This window comes from Vidua macroura, chromosome 30 (assembly GCF_024509145.1).
Source record: "Vidua macroura isolate BioBank_ID:100142 chromosome 30, ASM2450914v1, whole genome shotgun sequence".
Taxonomy (NCBI): domain Eukaryota; kingdom Metazoa; phylum Chordata; class Aves; order Passeriformes; family Viduidae; genus Vidua; species Vidua macroura.
In genome coordinates this window covers 3,335,341-3,355,170 of record NC_071600.1, presented here as the reverse complement: position 1 = coordinate 3,355,170, position 19,830 = coordinate 3,335,341, and the positions used below count along the sequence as shown (strand labels likewise).

At 54.7% G+C, this 19,830-nt stretch overlaps 2 protein-coding genes across 2 annotated transcripts; one reads left to right on the top strand and one right to left on the bottom strand.

Annotated features, from left to right (window-relative positions):
• Positions 1–4,102: 4,102 nt before the first annotated feature.
• Positions 4,103–5,408, top strand: LOC128820665 (olfactory receptor 14I1-like). The gene is made up of 3 exons (XM_054001467.1): positions 4,103–4,272; positions 4,546–5,059; positions 5,399–5,408. The coding sequence occupies exons 2-3, from the start codon at positions 4,569–4,571 to the stop codon at positions 5,406–5,408; spliced, it is 501 nt and encodes a 166-aa protein (XP_053857442.1). The 5' UTR covers positions 4,103–4,272; positions 4,546–4,568.
• A 7,705-nt stretch (positions 5,409–13,113) lies between these two features.
• LOC128820743 (olfactory receptor 14I1-like) lies at positions 13,114–14,099 on the bottom strand. Its single transcript, XM_054001564.1, has one exon. It carries the CDS (start codon positions 14,094–14,096, stop codon positions 13,164–13,166), a length of 933 nt encoding a protein of 310 aa, XP_053857539.1. The 5' UTR covers positions 14,097–14,099; the 3' UTR covers positions 13,114–13,163.
• Between the last annotated feature and the right edge of the window lie 5,731 nt (positions 14,100–19,830).

Genomic DNA, 19,830 nt, shown 5'->3' with positions numbered 1-19,830 from the left:
AATTAGCTTTGAGAATTGACAATCTGTTAAAGCACTAAGGAAACTGCACACACCTCTGTGAAGACACAATTTAAAGATGAAGAAGCCGGGCTGGGTCTCTTTCCCTTCTGGCCAGCAAAGAGGTGCCAAGGCCGGGCCAGCCCCCGTCTGGGCCGGGGCGGGCCGGGCGGCTCCTGCCGTGGGGCCGGGCCCCTTCCCAGGGAGCCCGCCAGGCCCCATGGGCTGCCGGGCAGGGGAGGGGAGGCCGCGGGTCCGAGGCCGGGCCGGGCCGTGGCTGCGCTTGCTGACATCTGGCCGCTGCCGAGCCCTGCCCCGCCGCCAGCCCGGGCCCAGCCAGGATCCGCCGGGCCCCAGGAGCAGCCCCGGGCCGGGCCGGCTCGGCCAAGCTTCTGCCGCCCTTGGGCTTGGCCCGCAACCAGCGGGCAGGGCCAGGAGAAGCCATCGGCCCCGGCCGTGCTGCTGCTCTGCTCTGGCCTGGCTGCTGAGATCCTGGCCCTGCCCCCAGCGCCACCCAGCCTGACACAGCCCCAGCGCAGCCGCTGCACAAACCTCCATGGGAAAACAGCTCCGGCCGCAAGGACCCAGCCCGGCCGGGCTCACGCAACCATCTGCAGGCCCCGCCTCAGATATTGACTCTTCCCGTGCTTCCATCCTCCCTCCAGGGAGAGAAAGGACAAAGTGCAGGCACACAGAGGAGCAACGTGAAGACACCGAGGTCAGTGAAGAGGAAGTTGAGTCCCAGATGGGAGGGATGAGGAGATGCCTTGACCTTGGGGCTGAAATCCTCTGGTGAAGCTATGCAGAAGGATGGAATTGATACATCAGACTCTCTTTTTCCCTATAACGCATTGAAAAGAATGGGGAGATGACTTGTTCAGCATAGGCCTCCATGGTAAAGTAAGCAAATCTTGAAGTAGCTGTGATCCCGTGAGAAGTTTGAACAGAGATAGAGAGAAGAGTGATGAGACCCTGTGCCCTCAGGGAGAGAAGAAGATGTCTGTTCCCAGAGATGTAGAGGATTTCCGAAATAGATGAAGAGAACCTCTGCTCCTAAACAGCTCATCTTTAAACAAATATCCCGTAAGTTGACATGGCCCATAAACACAGCTGTGGGAAAAGCTGTGAAAAATGGGAGGGAACTCACAATTGCAGATTTTTCCAGGCAGCTGCTGTTTCTGGAAATGAAAAGCCATGAGATAACTGTTTTCTTGTGGAGAAGTCTCCATAACATTAACAAGAGGAACTTCTCTCTCCCTAAGTGAACAGCAAAAAGACAATTCTAGAGGTGGAAAACTGACTGAAAATTTTAGGCTTTGTCTCTTTACATTATCAGGTTGTATGGAGAGAGGAAGTGTTCTGAAAGTTTTGTTCTGATTCTTATTACTCTTTTTTTTACTTACTATTGTAAACTATTTTAATACACTTTTAAAGTTTTGAGCCCACTTTGCTTTTCTCCTAATCCTATGTCACAGCAGGAAATGGGTAAGTATATTCTAGTGAGTTCACTGGTAATTAGCCAGCACTGAACCCACCACAGTAATTAAAGCACTGGCCAAGAAATCTCAAATTGGTGAACCAAAACCACTACAGAAAGTTCCTGATGAACTGCACTAGAGCAGAGGGAAATCAAGGCAGAGCCATGGTTTGTCAGGACTTGCTTGATCCTAATGAGCTCCGTGGTGCATTTGAAGCTGAGCCCTGGAACCTCAGGGCCTGACAGGAGATTGCACAAACCTTTCCAGGAGTCAAAGCCAGAAGAAAAGCCCAAAGTGTCTCAAAGCATGAATGGGACCCACTGAGGTCCATCCCCAACACAGGCTCCTCATGGACTCCCTGGAGTAGAGAACAGGAGGTCAGGATGGCACAAAAACCTCTCAGAGACTCAAAATGGCACAAAAACCTCTCAGTGTGGAAAGGAAAACTCAAAGTACCTGAAACAAGTTGAGTATCTCAAAGCATTAATGAGCCCCACTGAGTGTCAGTACAAAGCTCTCCAGGGACTCGTTAAAGCAGATAATTGGGGCCATGATTGCACAAACCTCTCACAGAGTCTGCAGCAAAAGGGAAACACCAAGTACCTTTAAAAAACTGAAGTACCTTGAAGCATTAATGAGCCCCACTGAGTGTTGTTCCTGACCAAGCCTCTCCAGGGACTAATTACAGCAGATAATTGGAGGCCATGATTGCAGAAAGCTCTCAGAGACTGCAAGGCAAAAGCCAAAGCCAAAGTCCTTTGAAAAACCTGCAGTGCCTGGGAGCATTGTGGAGCCCCCAGGGCCATTCCTGAGCAAGGCTCCCCAGGGACTCCTTCCAGCAGATCCTTGAGGCCACTGGGATGTGGGCTAGGGGGGGATGCTGAGGGCAGGACAAGGGGCTGACAGTGCCCAGCCTGGCTGGGGCTGTGCCAGGGGGCCCCAGGGCCTCAGGACAAGGTGTCTCCTGGCAGCCCTTGCTGGCACAGACCCTGCTGTGCCCCAGGCCACCAAGACTTGGCTTCCCTTTGTCCCCACCTGTCATCAGTGCCTCCAGTTCTCTGCTCTGCCTGGGGCCTGGGGACATTTTCTCAGTCGTGTCCCTCACTGGGACCCATTAAAAGTCCAAGAAACTTTGGAGTTGGATTCTGACTTGGAGTTCTGGAGAGGTTTCTGCAGCTGCCTCTCAGGGCCTGATGTTCAGGGCCTGAGCACAAAGCCCCAGAGGCTCATTCAAGTCCTTGTGCTGTGTCTGTGCTGCTGAGCTGGGCCGGGCTCCTGGCACAGAGGGTGATGCTGGTAATCAAGCAGAGCTTCAAAAGCACATTTCTCTGGATGAGCAGCTCTTCTCCCAGCCCAGCAGGGCTGGGGCACTGCCTGCAGCCAGCGCGGGCACAGCCCAGAGGCACAGAGAGCTTCAATCAGTCAGGGCTGGGAAGGTGCTGAGAAGTGCCTGGGGCAGAATCACTGCCAGCCCTTGGCACAGGAACCTCTGGCTGCAGGACAATGCAGCTGCAGCTCCTGCAGTGATCTCCTCAAGCTGGAACATCCCAATGCCCACAGACCCTGTGAGTACAACTCTGAGTATTTCTGGTGCAGGGCAGGTGAAATGCTCATGTAGCTCTGACATGCTGAGGGATTCTGATCAGTCATAGAATATTTCCAAGACCAGGATTATGATAAAAATGAGGACATTTCCAAAGACTTTGTATTCAGTTTCCTAATATTTGAAAATGTCTGTTATAGGGGGATGGATATTAAAGGTTGATTATGAATTATTGATTATGAATTTTGTCAAGTGCCTGAGACATCCAAACTGTTACTTTTAGTGATCAGTATGTTCACAGCAGATCCCTAATGTGCTTGCAGCCACTCTGCCCATGGACAGCAGCAGCATCACCTTTGCTGGAGCCATCAGGCTCAGTCTGAGCTGTCCTTTCTCCAAGCTGCAAACAGAACCTGCCCCCAGCCAGTGTCCTGCAAACAGGCAGGGTTCTATCAGGCCAAGGAGAGTGCACAGAGATTTGGGGTCTGGGAGTGCTGGCACAGAGAGATCAGGCACAGAGTAACACCTGTAGAGTAAATCTCCAGGAAGCAGAGAGAAGATCAGGGAAGGAGAGAAAACAAAAGCCAGAAATTCTGTGGCAGGGAGAGTTCAGAGATGTGCAGAGGATCCCCTCCAGTGCAGCCCCTCCCTCTGAACAAGCCCCCTCCCTCCTGTGCCCCCAGCCAAGCCTCTGCCCTCAGGGCCGGGGCTCCAAGGCGTGCAGCCCCTCCTGTGCAGGCAGAGCTGCAGCAGAGCCGTGGGGCAGCTCTGCAGCCCCGGGCCCAGTTCCCTCTGCAGAGCACAGGGCTGGGAGCAGCTGCCCGGCACTGGGGGCTCTGGTAGGGGGCACAGCTGGCTCAGGGTGACACAGCTGTCCCCAGTGCCCAGCTCTGGGCAATGCTGGCAGTGCAGCCAGGGAAGGAGCTGCATCTCCCTTCATCCAATGACATCAGAAGGACACTTGGAAGTCTCCCTGAGATTTCAGTCCAAGCTGGGAGCTTCAATGCAGGGTGCAAACCTGTCCTAGAGCATCTCTGATTTATCAGACTGATGGGGAAAGGCAGAGGTGTTGTGACCCTGAAAATGCTGCTGGGTTGGTGAAATGAGTAACGTGAGTCCTTGGATCCAAATGTGGAGCTGGGCTGTGCTGAATCCATCTGCTCTCAGCTGTACCTGGGTTTTTTTTAGGGAAAACGAGGGAAGCTGATCATCCTCCCCTGGAGAAAGGATAAAGCCTTCAGAAACTCTGAACAGGTCAGAATGGCAGACCATCTCCCCTCACTCTCCTCTCATCACATTGCCTCACAGAACTTGCTCTGTTCCCCCTGGAGGCAGCAGAAAAGCTGACGGTTTCTGATAGCGAAGAATACCGCGAGAGACATTGGGTGAGCTTAAAAAGAAAAGCTCAGGACTCTTAAACAAAGAAGTGTGTCCGTGTGTGTTCTATAGGAGGGTGTATGGGAAATGGCTTTGATTATGGTTACAGGTATCTCCTCTAACTCGTCACTGTCCTTTCTCCATGAACAGGTGCCCATGTGCAGCCCCAGCAAATGTCCAACAGCAGCTCCATCAGCCACTTCCTCCTGCTGGCACTGGCAGAGACGTGGCAGCTGCAGCTCCTGCACTTCTGCCTCTTGCTGGGCATCTCCCTGGCTGCCCTCCTGGGCAACGGCCTCATCATCAGCGCCGTAGCCTGCGGCCACCACCTGCACACGCCCATGTTCTTCTTCCTGCTCAACCTGGCCCTCAGCGACCTGGGCTCCATCTGCACCACTGTCCCCAAAGCCATGCACAATTCCCTCTGGGACACCAGCACCATCTCCTACACAGGATGTGCTGCACAGCTCTTTTTTTTTGCCTTTTTCATCTCAGCAGAGTTTTCCCTCCTGACCATCATGTGCTACGACCGCTACGTGTCCATCTGCAAACCCCTGCACTACGGGACCCTCCTGGGCAGCAGAGCTTGTGCCCACATGGCAGCAGCTGCCTGGGCCAGTGCCTTTCTCAATGCTCTGCTGCAAACAGCCAATACATTTTCCCTGCCAACAAAGCCAAGGGAAGGCACAGCTCCATCCAATGCAAAAGTCATTCCTCTGCTGGCTATTAAATCCACTGTGCACAGCAGACAGTCTCAGAGCAATGGAAAACACCTTCTGTGCCCAGCACAGATCCCAAGGTGCCCCCAAAGCCTCCCTGCCCCGATTCTGCCCAGATTTGCTCTTTGCACACACGAGTCACAGGCTGAAGTCAGGAGCTCCCTCCATGCCCTGAGGGAGGAAAAGAGGGAACGTGGATGAAGAGCTCTCCTGTGCAGAGCCAAGGTCCAAGTGCCCCTGCAGTGGGAACCACAACTCATCAGGTTTGTGTCCTTTGGGCTCAGGGCCTGGTGACACTCAGAGGCACAGAAAGGTTTCTTGCCAATAAACACAAGTTGAACATTGGAACAGTTTAATAACCATCACAGCTCTTCCCTCAGCTCTCTGTGATGTCCCAGCAGCATCTGACATGTCCCCCATCCCCAAGGGATTTCTGTACAGGAACAGTTTTAAACAAAGACATTAGAAAAGGTAATTCTAGGATAGATATAAACACAGTGAGATATAGTTCATATTTATTTGAACTTCAGAAAGATTGGGCCACTCCCTGACGTTCTAAGCATGAAACCAGTCCATTGAGGGACACTTGAATGACCAGAAAGCATCTGGAGGAGGAAAACTAGGTGCAGCGGAAAGGACAAGATCCACCAGGTCTAAATGAAGAGATGTCCTTAGACATGGCCATTTAAACATGAGAGCTGGAAACACCTGAAAGAAGAGGAAATAATACACTGAATATTGGTGACACAAGTAGAAGACAAGATCAGTATTTCTCCTCCTGCCATTAGTATGCCTCCAGGAAATTCCTGTTCCTGGAGGGAAAATTTTGGTATTTCTTAAAAGTACTCAAGTGATGCAGATAATAAAAATGTCCTTGTATAATATGAAATGTACAGGTATTAAAACCTGTGCCCCTTTCCAGGCAGACATCAGGTGTGTGCCCATGAACAGGCAGTGCCACTTGTGCCCTGAGGTGCCCAGCTGGGATTGGATCTCTCAGAGAGGAGCTGAGGGAGAGCAGAGCACCTTGCAAGCTGCAGGTCCCTGCCAGCCCCGCAGGGCTCCTGTGCCATCAACATCTGCTCTGCTCCAGGCTGAAACAGGGCCCAGCACGGTGCCGGGATCATCAGAGAGCTGAGGTGTGTGCTGGAATTCCATGCCCTCCCCATGGCTCAGCAGCCCTGCATTTCCCTGCTCCAGCCTTGGTCTCCAGCACAGCCATGGAGGCTCTTTGGGCTCCTGAGTGTTCCTGCAGCCCCCAAGGGCAGCTGAGCTCTGCCTTTGGCACAGGCAGCCCTGGCCAGCGCAGGCCACACTCAGCAATTCCTTGTCTGTGCCCGGCCTTGCTGCCAGCCCCAGCAGCGGCTGCGTGGCCCCTTGGTGGCCCTGTGCTGGCCCAGCCATGGTGCCACAGCCCCTGCGCAGGCCCAGCCCAGGACAGGAGCATTGCGGCTGGGAACGGCCCCTGTGCCGTGGTGCCCACGGCAGCCTTGGGGCTCTGTGCCCCATGGCCTCCCTGCTGGGCAGCCTCTGCCAGCTCCTGCCCAGCCCGTGGCACCTGTGGGGCTGCACAGACAGCCCTGCCCCGGGCTCTGCCGGCCTCTGGGCCAGCAGAGAGGCCGGCCAGGGCTGGCCATGGCCGGGAACAGGCCCTGAGCCCCGCAGCAGGATGGAGCTGGGCCACAGCCAAACTCAGCCCAGGCCAAAGCTGGGCTCAGCAGCCAGGGCTGCCAAGGGCTGGGGACAGAGGCTGGCGCTGACAAATGTCCTGGGCCCCCTCCCTGCTGTGTCCATGCCCCCAAGGGCACAGAGCAGCCTCCTCTCTCGGGCACTTGCCTGTTTTCAATGCCTTGCACAGGCGCTGGCCCTGCCCCACAAGGCCTGGGCTGAGTCCTGCCCCTGCACGCTCAGCCAGGCTGAGATGGACACTGATGGTTTCTGGGCCAGGCTCTCGCAGCCCAGCCCAGCTCCCTGCAAGCTCTGCCAGCTGCCCTGAGCTCTGTGCAGCACCAAGGGCCTCTCCCCAGCACAGCCCAGCCGGCTCTGGCCCCACAGCTCTGCTCAGGCCAGGCTGCTCTGGCCACTGGCCCCACGGCCTCAGCCCCTGCCAAGGGCACAGCAGCAGCTGCAGCTCAGCCAGGACTCAGCCCCAGCCATGGGGGAAGGGGCTTGCCCAAGGCACAAGGAGCCTCCCTGGCTGCCCTGCTCCCCTCGGCCTCAGCTGCTGAGAGCTCTGCAGCCCCTGCTGCCATCCCATCTGCCCAGGCCAGCACAAGAGCCCCGGCCTTGGGGCCCTCCAGAGCTGCTCCTGCTCCAGGCCCAGGGCCCATCCCAGAGCTGGGGCAGCCACAAAGCTCTGCCCATTTCTGCTCATTGCTGCTCTGATGGGGATGGATCCTCAGCCCCTTGGAGGTTGCTGATGAATTTTCCTACTCCAGAGGCCTCTTCTTTCCTTAGCTCTTCAGTTCAGGAATTCAGTGACAAAAGGCTCATAAATATTTATTTAAAACTCCCAAACAAGAAATGCTGCTGGGAATAATTGAAGATTTCAATTCTTCTGTGGTTAATTAGACAGATTTCAGAAGGTTATTCAAAGTGAATATACTATATTGAAAACTGCGCAGTGAGAACTGTATTGTCCTGTTTATTGTTTTCCCGTTTATAGATTGATATCCGCAATGTCCTATTGATATTGACCCCCAGCACCTTCTAATGCAGTCTGAATAGATGTGAAAATCAAGACCCTTCATGGCTGACAATCAATGTGACTTTGTCCCTACCCCCTCCCCACCATTTCCCTCATCCAAGCCCTGGCACTCAGAGCAGCTGAGGAATGGAGTCACATCCAGGGCTGTCCCCAGGGCTCAGGATTGGGGCCTGGTCAGTGAAATCTCTTTATTGCTGATCTGGACGAGGCCATCGAGGGCACCCTCAGGCAGTTCCAGGTGAGCCCAGGCTGGGTGGGAGTGTGGCTGTGCTGGAGGGCAGGAAGCTCTGCAGAGGGATCTGGACAGGCTGGAGCCATGGGCCCAGGACAATGGGATGAGGTTCAGCAAGGCCAAGGGCCGGGTCCTGCCCTGGGCTCACAACCACCCCAAATCCCTGGCTGTGCCCTGCCCCTGATCCCCACAGCCTGTCCTGTTTCCTTCATCCCTGCATTGCCAGGGACTTTCTGGGACAAGGCAGCTCTGCTCTGGGGATGGAGGGAGCTCCAAGTGCCACCACTGGAGTGGGAACCACAACTCATCAGGTTTGTGTCCTTTGGGGGTCAGGAACTGGTGAGACTCAGAGGCACAGAAAGTTTCTCTTCAGGGCCAACAGTACAGAGTTGAACAGGACACAATTTAATAAGAGTCATGCTCTTCTCTGAGCTATGTGCAACGTCCCAGCAGTGTCTGAAGAGTCCACCATCCACAAGCGATTTCCATACTAAAATAGATTTTAGACAAACATGGTTCTGTGATAGATATAAACACAATTAAGTTCTTGTATCAGGATGCTCTTTTTGGAGTGGGGGCAAAACAGCTCACACAATTCCTGATTTGCAAAGCTGTCAGTGGTGGATAGAGAAGGGAGGTCAGGCTGCTTTTGGTGTTGAGGAATTGCTGAAACCAGCCTGACTCATTTCATCTCCTCCTGGCCTAGCTGATCTCCCCTCTTTCCCCTTCCACCTTGGGCTTTTGTCTCCCACCAGGCCCCCCTGTGAAGAGCCTGGCTCTGTGTTCTCCATCCCCTCCTCGCTGGCACTGCCAGGCTGGGATGAGGAGCCTCTCAGCTTTCCCTGCTCCGGGCTGGACAAGCCCAGCTCCCTCAGCCTCTGCTCATAGCCCAAGGGCTCCAGACCGACCTTGGAGGCCCTTCCCTAAGCCTGCTCCAGCTGCCAGGCATCTTTCCTGCCCTGGGGAACCCAACCCAGGCCACAGGGACCTGGATAATCCACGTCCTTGATGTCCTGGTCACACAGCCCTGGCCCCTTTTCCCCGTGTCAGGCTCTGGGCTGGATCCTGTGGAACATCCTTTGGTGGAGGCTGTGGCTCCAGGTGGACCGGGGGGACAGCGGGGGACAGGGACCCCGCTGGGCATGAACAGCATTGGACTTGTTGGGAGAAACTGTGAGGGGGAGCTGGGGTGGAGTGACCAACCCAGTGACCTCACAGAGCCCTCCTGGGATGTCACACAGCCCCTCTGGGATGTCACAGCTCGTTCTCTAATGTCACACAGCTGGTCTCTGATGCCACAGTCCATTCTGTGATGTCACAGAGCTGCCCTGTAATGTCACAGCAAAATTGATGATATCACAGTCTGCTCTGTGATGTCAGAGCTCTGCCCTGTGATGTCACAGGCAGCTCTGTGATGTCACAGACAGTCTATGATGCTGTAGCTGCTCAATGACAACACATACCCCACTCTGTGATGTCATAGTCTGCTCTGTGACCTCATGTTACAGATGATAAATTGTCTCCACCAGGTGAGCTGACACCTGGAGCTTGTTCTCCAAAACCCCAGGCCTATGGAAACCACACAGTGCCCATTGTGTGAGAAGGGGAGCTGGAAGTTCACCAGCCTCAGTGTCCTGCCAGCTCAGCCAGGCCCACGGGAACATTGGGGTCCACGACCACCAGGGACCACCAGAGAGACCCCCAGGACAGAAGAGAGCATGGGTAAAGGGGAGGGGAAATATGTTAATGATTTTGGGGAAATGATTATCAGATGTATGTTTACTCCAGGACAATCAATGAATATGTGTGCAAAATACAGAATATGAACAGAAACTTTCCTGCACTCAGCATGCTCGGCTTTGGGAGGAGCAATCCCCCGTGCATCCGGCTGAATAAAGAATGCTGCTTCTTATTGCTGCATTGGTGTGAAGGAGTTTTCTGTTTTACCAAATTTTTGGTAACACTCCACTCCCAAGGAAAGCTCTGTCTCCTGCTGCTCACAAACAGAGAAGGGCTGGTGGCAGATGTGGGGGTCGGAGGCTACCTGGGGCACAGTGGCCATGAAATAATCAAGTTTTCAATGTTCTGTGAAAGAAGGAGGGGCAGCAACAAAACTTCCACACTGGAATTAGGCAGGGCAGACTTTGGCCTATTTAGGATGCTGATTTGGGGAGTACTGAATCAGGGACTGATTTTTTATGGGAAACAGCTTTTAGAAACAAAGGGGTCCAGGAAGGATGGGCACATTTCAAGAAAGTAATCTTAAGGGGAAAGGAGCAGCCTGTCCCAGTGTGGCAAAAGATGAGCTGGTGATGGAAGTGACTGTCCTGGCTGCCCATGGAGATTTTGTGGGAACTCTGGGGAAAAAACAGGATGCACCAACTTCGGACAGAAGGTCAGGCAACTTCAGAAGTGTTTAAGGATGTTGTTAGGTCATGCAGAAAGAAAAGCTGAGAGGTGAAATCTCATTTAGAGCTTAACCTGGCCACTTCTGTGAAAAATAATAGAAAATATTTCTGTAAATAAATTAATAAAAAAACGTGGGATAAGGAGAACCTCTGCTGTTTATTGGATGCAGTGGAGAATAGAGTAACTAAAGATAAGGAAAAGGCTGAGCTACTTAATACCTTGTTTGTCTCAATTTTCAATATATGGACAGGTTGTCCTCAGGACAAGAGTTCTCCTGAGCTGGCAGATGTGGTCCATCCTAGGGGGATGAGGGAGCTGGTGGATGAGCTCCCCAAGCTACTCTCCATCATTTCCCATCAGTCCTGGCTCAGCAGGGAGGTGCCAGAGCACTGGAGGTGCCAGTGTGAGCCCATGGCCAAGAAGGGCTGGAAGGAGGATCTGGGGAACTCCAGGCCTATGAGCCTGACCTCGGTGCCTGGCAAGGTTCTGGAACAGATCACCTTGAGAGCCATCACAGGGCAGCCACAGGATGGCCGAGGGGTCAGAGCCAGCCAGCGTGGATTTAAGAGGGGCAGGTCCTGCCTGAGCAACCTGATCTCCTTTTATCACCAGGTGACCCAGCTGTGGATGTGGGAAAGGCTGGGGATGTGTCCATCTGCACTTCAGCAAAGCCTTTGACACTGTCTCTGACAGCATTCCCTGGAAAAGCTGCAGCCCACGGCTTGGGCAGGTTCCCTCCTGGCTGGGAGAAGGAAGAGCTGGCTGGAGGCTGGGCCCCGAGAGTGGTGGGGATGGTGCTGCATCCAGCTGGTGTCCAGTCCCTGCTGCTGTCCCCCAGGGATCTGTGCTGGGCCCAGTCCTGTTTCACATCTTCACTGATGATCTGGCTGAGGGGATCGAGCCCACCATCACCAAATTTGCAGATGACACCAAGCTGGGTGTGAGTGTTGATCTGCTGGAGGGTAGGAGGGCTCTGCACAGAGCCCTGGACAGGCTGGATCCAGGGCCAAATCCAACAAGGTGAGGTTTAACAAGTCCAAGTGCCGGGTCCTGACTTTGGCCACAACAACCCCTGCAGCGCTCCAGGCTGGGGACAGAGGGGCTGGAGAGCAGCCAGGCAGAAAGGGACCTGCAAAGACTGATGGACAGCAGGCTGGACATGAGCCAGCCGTGTGCCCATGTGGCCAAGAAGGCCAATGGCTCCTGGCCTGGATCAGGAATGGTGTGGCCAGCAGGAGCAGGGCAGTGATTCTTCCCCTGTGCTGGGCACTGGTTGGGCAGCACCTCGAGTGCTGTGTCCAGTTCTGGGCCTCCCAATTTAGGAAGGACATGGAGGGGCTGAAGCGTGTCTAGAGAAGGGGAACAAGGCTGGTGAGGGCTCTGGAGCACAAGTCCTGTGAGGAGCGGCTGAGGGAGCTGGGGTAGTTGATCCTGGAGGACACGAGGCTCAGAGGAGGTAAGGTGACACAAAGGTGACACAAAGGGATGAGCTGTGTGCAGGGGAGGGAACAGGGGTGGGCAAGAGGAAGAAATCAGCAGTAGGAAGAGTAAGGAAAGCAAAGGTGAAGCCAAGAAATGCTCAGGGCAGTTTGGGGGTGGCTGCCAGGCAGCCCTGGCTCTGAGCAACAGCGTCTGCAGTGGGACAGGAAAGTCCCAGCTGATGGGAACAAACTTTCTGGCTGAGTGCAGAGGCCAGGACAAAGCTGAGTGGTTTCCCTGGCGTGCCCCAGCCCTTCCTGGCCCCAGGGGCTGATGGCATTTGTGCTGCCTCAGGTTCATGTCCCCACAGCACCAGCACAGGGGTGCTCCCGCCTGCTGTGTGCAATGCAAACAGGGGCTCCTGAGCCAGCGCTGCCGTGTCTGTGCCTGCAAGGATGCGGCACCTGTGTGAGCTGGGGGAGAGGCCAGGGCTGCAGAGGGGGGATGTTGTTGGCAGCTCCATGAGGACGCTCTGGGACGCTGCCCTGGGCTGTGCAGCGCACTGGGGATGGATCAGCCCCTGCTCTGCTGCTCCTTCCTGTCTCCCCCAGGGCCCTTGCAGAGCACCAGCCGTGCTGTTTGCCCCCAGCCTGCCCACGGCCAGCCTGGGGCTGCTGACGGGGGTTTTCTGTGCTGAGCATTGGCCTGGCCGTGTTCTTGAGAGAGCCTGGGCAAGGAGCCTGGAGCCCCCAGGCCCTGGCCTGAGGCGTCAGCGCTGCCCCAGCAGTGCCCATGGCCTGTCCCTGCTGCAGCCCCGGCACTGCCACCCCCAGGACTGTGCCCGGCCCCGAGAGCACTCAGGCCCTGCAGCAACACCAGGGCCACCAGGGCAGCGGGGCAGGGCCACGGGAGCAGCACTGGCAACACCAAGTGCTGCTGCTGCTGCTGGGCACAGCTGCTGTGCCAGCACTGATCTGCCCCCAGCTCTGCACACAGACATTGCTGCTGCAGCTCCAGAGAGGGCAACAAAAGGGCATCTCTGCAGAAAACTCTGCTGGGACATCCTTGAGTTTCTTTAAAACTTCCGAGAGCACAACCCCTCACTGACAGTCTGTGGCCACAGGGAAGGTGGAGGGAAACAAAATGAGAAATGGCACAAACAATGACATTTTTTGTGGACAATATTTAAAGATCAAAACAAAAAGAACCTGCAAAACGAAACCAAGAAGAAGTATCAAAGATGAGTTTTATTACAAGTGATTTGCAGAAATTGGCCAGCAGTTTAATGTTCCTGAAAGCATCCAGTCATCAGTCTCCACACTGCAGCCTTGATCTCCTGGTTCCTCAGGCTGTAGATGAGGGGGTTCAGGGCTGGAGGCACCACCGAGTACAGAACTGACACTGACAGATCCAGGGATGGGGAGGACATCGAGGGGGGCTTCAGGTGAGCAAATGTACCAGTGCTTAAGAACAGAGAGACCATGGCCAGGTGAGGGAGGCAGGTGGAAAAGGCTTTGTGCCGTCCCTGCTCAGAGGGGATCCTCAGCAAAGCCCTGAAGATCTGCACATAGGAGAAAACCATGAACACAAAACAGCCAAGTGCTAAACAGATGGAGAGCACAATGAGCCCAAGTTCTCTGAGGTGGGATTTGGGGCAGGAGAGTTTGAGAATCTGGGGCAGCTCACAGAAGAACTGGCCCAGGGCATTGCCATGGCACAGGGGCAGGGAAAATGTATTGGCCGTGAGCATGAGAGCATTGAGAAAGGCACTGGCCCAGGCAGCTGCTGCCATGTGGGCACAAGCTCTGCTGCCCAGGAGGGTCCCGTAGTGCAGGGGTTTGCAGATGGACACGTAGCGATCGTAGCACATGATGGTCAGGAGATAAAACTCTGCTGAGATGAAGAACAGAAAGAAAAGGAGCTGTGCAGCACATGCTGTGTAGGAGATGGTGCTGGTGTCCCAGAGGGAATTGTGCATGGCTTTGGGGACAGTGGTGCAGATGGAGCCCAGGTCGCTGAGGGCCAGGTTGAGCAGGAAGAAGAACATGGGTGTGTGCAGGTGGTGGCCGCAGGCTACGGCGCTGATGATGAGGCCGTTGCCCAGGAGGGCAGCCAGGGAGATGCCCAGCAAGAGGCAGAAGTGCAGGAGCTGCAGCTGCCGCGTCTCTGCCAGTGCCAGCAGGAGGAAGTGGCTGATGGAGCTGCTGTTGGACATTTGCTGTGCCTTGGCATGGTGATCTGTAAAAAAAGGAATCATGGAATAACTGGGTTTGGACAGGACTTCAAATATCCCAGCTCAGCTTGGGGGCACTTTCCCCCCACTGCCTGCCCAGGCTCTGCTGCCTGGAGCTGTCCCTGCCAGCAGCTGCTTCCCTGTGCCCAGGGCTGGGCCCTGCCAGTGCTGCCAGAGCCCAGCCCAGCCCTGGGGGCTCAGCTCTGCCCTGCAGACCCCTCCCAGCTCTGGCTCTGCAGGCTCTGATGGCAACGTGAGAGCAACCCTGAGGAGGCTGGAAAAGCGACACTGATGCTGCCTCTAAGGGGCCCTGTGCTGATTTCTGTCCCTGCCTGGGTTATTCCCATCTGAAAGAAAACTTTTTTATTTTTCTCAACCTGAACTGGGAGATGAATACCTATGTGCAATTTCCCATTGAAGCAACAAAGAGCAGTAGATTAAAAATGCAGAATTTTCCCTTTTATTCAGCCCATGTCTTGCTGTGCTCCCTGTATAATCTGCTTGGAAATGTTCTGGAGTTAAATGCCATGACGGGAGCTGTCCTGAACAATTCTGCATCCTCACCACACAAGGAGAACATTTCCAAGCCGTACCAGCTGTCTCCTTCCACCCACATCTTGTCCCCCAGCGCTGGCAGCAGCTCCCCGGGCCGGCTGAGAGCTGTCCCTGGCAGGCAGCAGAGTCCCTGGCCCAGCACAGCGCCCTGGGCTGCAGGACCCTGCTCTGCAGGACAGCCCTGGGCACCCCTGGCTGCTCTGCACAAGAGACCATCAGAGAATGTACTCACAGGGGCTGTGGGCATTGGCATGTTCCAGCTTGAGGAGATCACTGCAGGAGCTGCAGCTGCATTGTCCTGCAGCCAGAGGTTCCTGTGCCAAGGGCTGGCAGTGATTCTGCCCCAGGCACTTCTCAGCACCTTCCCAGCCCTGACTGATTGAAGCTCTCTGTGCCTCTGGGCTGTGCCCGCGCTGGCTGCAGGCAGTGCCCCAGCCCTGCTGGGCTGGGAGAAGAGCTGCTCATCCAGAGAAATGTGCTTTTGAAGCTCTGCTTGCTTACCAGCATCACCCTCTGTGCCAGGAGCCCGGCCCAGCCCAGCAGCACAGACACAGCACAAGGACTTGAATGAGCCTCTGGGGCTTTGTGCTCAGGCCCTGAACATCAGGCCCTGAGAAGGAGCTGAAGAAACCTCTCCAGAACTCCAAGTCAGAATCCAACTCCAAAGTTTCTTTGACTTTTAATGGGTCCCAGTGAGGGACACGAGTGAGAAAGTGTGCCCCAGGCCTCCTCTGAACTGGAGGCACTGATGACAGGTGGGGACAAAGAGAAGCCAAGTCTTGGTGGCCTGGGGCACAGCAGGGTCTGTGCCACCAAGGGCTGTCAGGAGACATGTTGTCCTGAGGCCCTGGGGCCTCCTGGCACAGCCCCAGCCAGGCTGGGCACTGTCAGCCCCTTGTCCTGCCCTCAGCATCCCCCCCTAGCCCACATCCCAGTGGCCTCAAGGATCTGCTGGAAGGAGTCCCTGGGGAGCCTTGCTCAGGAATGGCCCTGGGGGCTCCACAATGCTCCCAGGCACTGCAGGTTGTTCAAAGGACTTTGGCTTTGCCTTTTGCCTTGCAGTCTCTGAGAGCTTTGTGCAATCATGGCCTCCAATTATCTGCTGTAATTAGTCCCTGGAGAGGCTTGGTCAGGAACAACACTCAGTGGGCTCATTAATGCTTCAAGGTACTTCAGTTCTTTTAAGGTACTTGGTGTTTCCCTTTTGCTACAGACTCTGTGAGAGGTTTGTGCAATCATGGCCCCAATTATCTGCTTTAACGAGTCCCTTGAGAGCTTTGCGCTGACACTCAGTGGGGCTCATTAATACTTTGAGATAGTCAACTTTTTTCAGGTACTTTGGGTTTTCCTTTCCACATTGAGAGGTTTTTGTGCCATTTTGAGTCTCTGAGAGGTTTTTGTGCCATCCTGGACTCCAGTTCTCTCCTCCAAGGAGTCCATGAGGAGCCTGTGTTGGGGATGGACCTCAGTGGCACCCATTCATGCTTTGAGACACTTTGGGGTTTTCTTCCGCCTTTGACTCCTGGAAAGGTTTGTGCAATCTCCTCTCAGGCCCTGAGGTTCCAGGGCTCAGCTCCAAATGCACCACGGGGCTCATGAGGATCAAGCAAATCCTGACAAACCATGGCTCTGCCTTGATTTCCCTCTGCTCAAGTGCAGCTCATCAGGAAGTTTCTGTAGTGGTTTTGGTTCGCCAATTTGAGATTTCTCGGCCAATGCATCAATTAATGTGGTGGGTTCATTGTTGTCTAATTACCAGTGCACTCACTAGAATATACTTAACTCATTTCCTGCTCTGAGATAGGATTAGGAGAAAGGCAAAGTGGGCTCAAAACTTTAAAAGGGTATAAAGAAAAAATTATTAACAGAAACTAAAAGAAAGAGTAATAAGAATCAGAACTAAACTTTCAGAACACTTCCTCTCTCCATACAACCTGACAATGTAAAGAGACAAAACCTAAAATTTTCCGTCAGTTTTCCACCTCTCGAATAGTCTTTCTTGACTACACTTAGGGAGAGAAGTTCCTTTTGTTAATGTTATAGCGACTTCTCCACAAGAAAACAGTTATCTCATGGCTTTAATTTCCGTGAATAGCAGCTGCCTCGAAAAATTTGCAATTGTCAAGTCCATCCGATTTTTTCACAGCTTTTCCCACAGCTGTGTTTATGGGCCATGCCAACCTATGGGGTATTGGTTTAAAGATGAGCTGTTTAAGAGCAAAGGTTCACTTCATCTATTTCTGAAATCATCTTCATCTCTGGGAACAGAGGTCTTCTTAATCTCTCCCTGGGGGCACAGGGTCTCATCACTCTGCTCTTATTCTCTCTTCAAACTTCTCATGGTATCACAGTTCTTCAACATTTGCTTACTTTAACATGGAGGCCTTTGCTGAACAAGTCATCTTCCCATTCTTTTCAATGCGTTATAGGGAAAAAAGAGAGTCTGATGTATCAATTCCATCCTTCTCCATAGCTTTACCAGAGGATTTCAGCACCAAGGTCAAGGCATCTCCTCATCCCTCCCATCTGGGACTCAACTTCCTCTTCACTGACCTCGGTGTCTTCACGTTGCTCCTCTGTGTGCCTGCACTTTGTCCTTTTCTCTCACTGGAGGGAGGATGGAAGCACGGGAAGAGTCAATATCTCAGGTGGGGCCTGCAGATGGTTGCGTGAGCCCGGCCGGGCTGGGTCCTTGCGGCCGGAGCTGTTTTCCCATGGAGGTTTGTGCAGCGGCTGCGCTGGGGCTGTGTCAGGCTGGGCGGCGCTGGGGGCAGGGCCAGGATCTCAGCAGCCAGGCCAGAGCAGAGCAGCAGCACGGCCGGGGCCGATGGCTTCTCCTGGCCCTGCCCGCTGGTTGCGGGCCAAGCCCAAGGGCGGCAGAAGCTTGGCCGAGCCGGCCCGGCCCGGGGCTGCTCCTGGGGCCCGGCGGATCCTGGCTGGGCCCGGGCTGGCGGCGGGGCAGGGCTCGGCAGCGGCCAGATGTCAGCAAGCGCAGCCACGGCCCGGCCCGGCCTCGGCCCCGCGGCCTCCCCTCCCCTGCCCGGCAGCCGATGGGGCCTGGCGGGCTCCCTGGGAAGGGGCCCGGCCCCACGGCAGGAGCCGCCCGGCCCGCCCCGGCCCAGACGGGGGCTGGCCCGGCCTTGGCACCTCTTTGCTGCCCAGAAGGGAAAGAGACCCAGCCCGGCTTCTTCCTCTTTGACTTGTGTCTTCACAGAGGCGTCTGCAGTTTCCTTAGTGCTTTAACAGATTGTCAGCTCTCAAAGCTAATTACTGATTGTTTTTTTGTTAGACACGGAGGAAACTGCTAGCAGCTTCTCTCAGGACATCACTTGTGTGATGAAAAACCACCACGACAGCACAGAGCACAGAGCTCCTTTGTCCATATGTAGTGGTCATGAGAGCCTGAGGTCTCAAAATCCCACCTTGGGAGATCTCTGGGCCCTCTCCAAGGTGTTTTCAAATGAAAACATTCAGCTCATTGTCTAAGAAAATCACCAGAGGACAGGGCCAGCCTGACCTGTCTGTCCTGGATACTTTTGTCTGGGAGCAAGTCATCGATTTACAGAATTTGGGAAGCCAAATTCTAATTTTGGCGATGGTCCCTTGGCAAGAAGTCTGTTTTTTTTCCATAGCAAGGAAGGAACAGAGCCTCAGTGTTTCAGGGGCAGATGAGAGGTGACCACCAGAGGCCATGGCCAGCCAGAGCTGGCAGGTTTTGTTCTGCGAGATACCCTTAAAAATAGGAAAATTTTTAGAGAGGGTACCAATTTTGGCAATGGGCATCTGGAAAGAGGGACAGTTCTTTTCCATAGCAAAGAAAGCACGGAGCCCCAGTGCTTCAGGAGCTGAGGAGAGGCATCACTTCGCATTCCAGCATCAGCCAGACCTGTCAGGTGGCCCCTGGGAGGCCAAGCCAGCCAGACCTGTTCCATCTTCCCTCGGTTCCATGGGGCTCTACAGTGTCCCAATGGTCCCTTGCTCCCAGGAGGCCCTGAGGTGTCACAATGCCCCCTTGGTGACACGAGGCCCTGAAGGGTCCTCATGGTCTCCATGGTTCCATCAGGCCCCACAGAGTCAGAATGGTCTCTGGGTCCATGAAGCCCCGCTGTGTCACCATGGCCCCTTGGTTCCATGGGCTCCAGTGGTGCCACAATGATCCCCTTGGTTCCATGTGGTCCCCACAGTGTCACCGTGGTCTCCATGGGAAGGAAAGAACCGAGCCCCAGTGTGGCAGGGGCAGCCACCAGAGGCCAAGGCCATCCAGACTTCACAGTAGTGGCAGATTTTGCCTGGGAGCTGTCCGTGGATATAGGGAATTCTGGACGCAGTTCCCCAATATTGGCCATGGGTGCCTGGGGGAGATGGATGTTTTTTTCCCATAAGAAAGAAAAGCACATGGTCCCAGTGTCTCAAAGGCAGATGAGAGGTGGCCCCCAGGAGCCCCAGCCAGCCAGACCTGTTCCATGTTCCCTTGGTTTCGTGGGACCCCACAGTGTCACAATGGTCTCCTTGGTTCCATGAGGCCCTGGAGTGTCACAATGTCCCCCTTGCTTCTGCAGTGTCACAATGGCCCCGTGCTTCCATGAGGCCTTGCAATGTCACAATGGCTTTGTGGTTCCACAAAGCCCTGATGTGTCACAATGGCCCCTCGGCTCCATGCGCCCTCGCTGTGTCACAACGGCTCCTCTGTGACACTGCGGGCTGCACAAGGTCACCATGGACCCTTGGTTCCTTGGGGCCCCCGAGTTTCACAATGGTGATTCCATGAGTCAGGCCAGTGTCACAATGGCCCCTTGGTTCCATGAGGTTCTGCAGTGTCACCGTGGTGTCCTTGGGCCTGAATTGTCACAACTGACCCACGGTTCCATGAGGTTCCGTGCCGCAGCACAGCAGGAGCTGCCGAAGCCACCGCCTTTCCAAGAGTGTCTCAGCCAGGAAGGACGGACAGCTCTGCACAGCAGACGCTCACGCTGCGCTGTGTCATTTGAACGTCGGCGGAGAATGAAAAGGCAGGAGGGGTTCTTTGTGTGGAGTTCCAGTGGCAGTTTATTTCAACTACACGCTGAAGGCGTCCAGGGACACAGAACACACAATACAGCCTGGACCAGGGCTATATAGGGAGACAGTGGGGCAGAACATCAAACCTGAGGGCCAGTGGGTT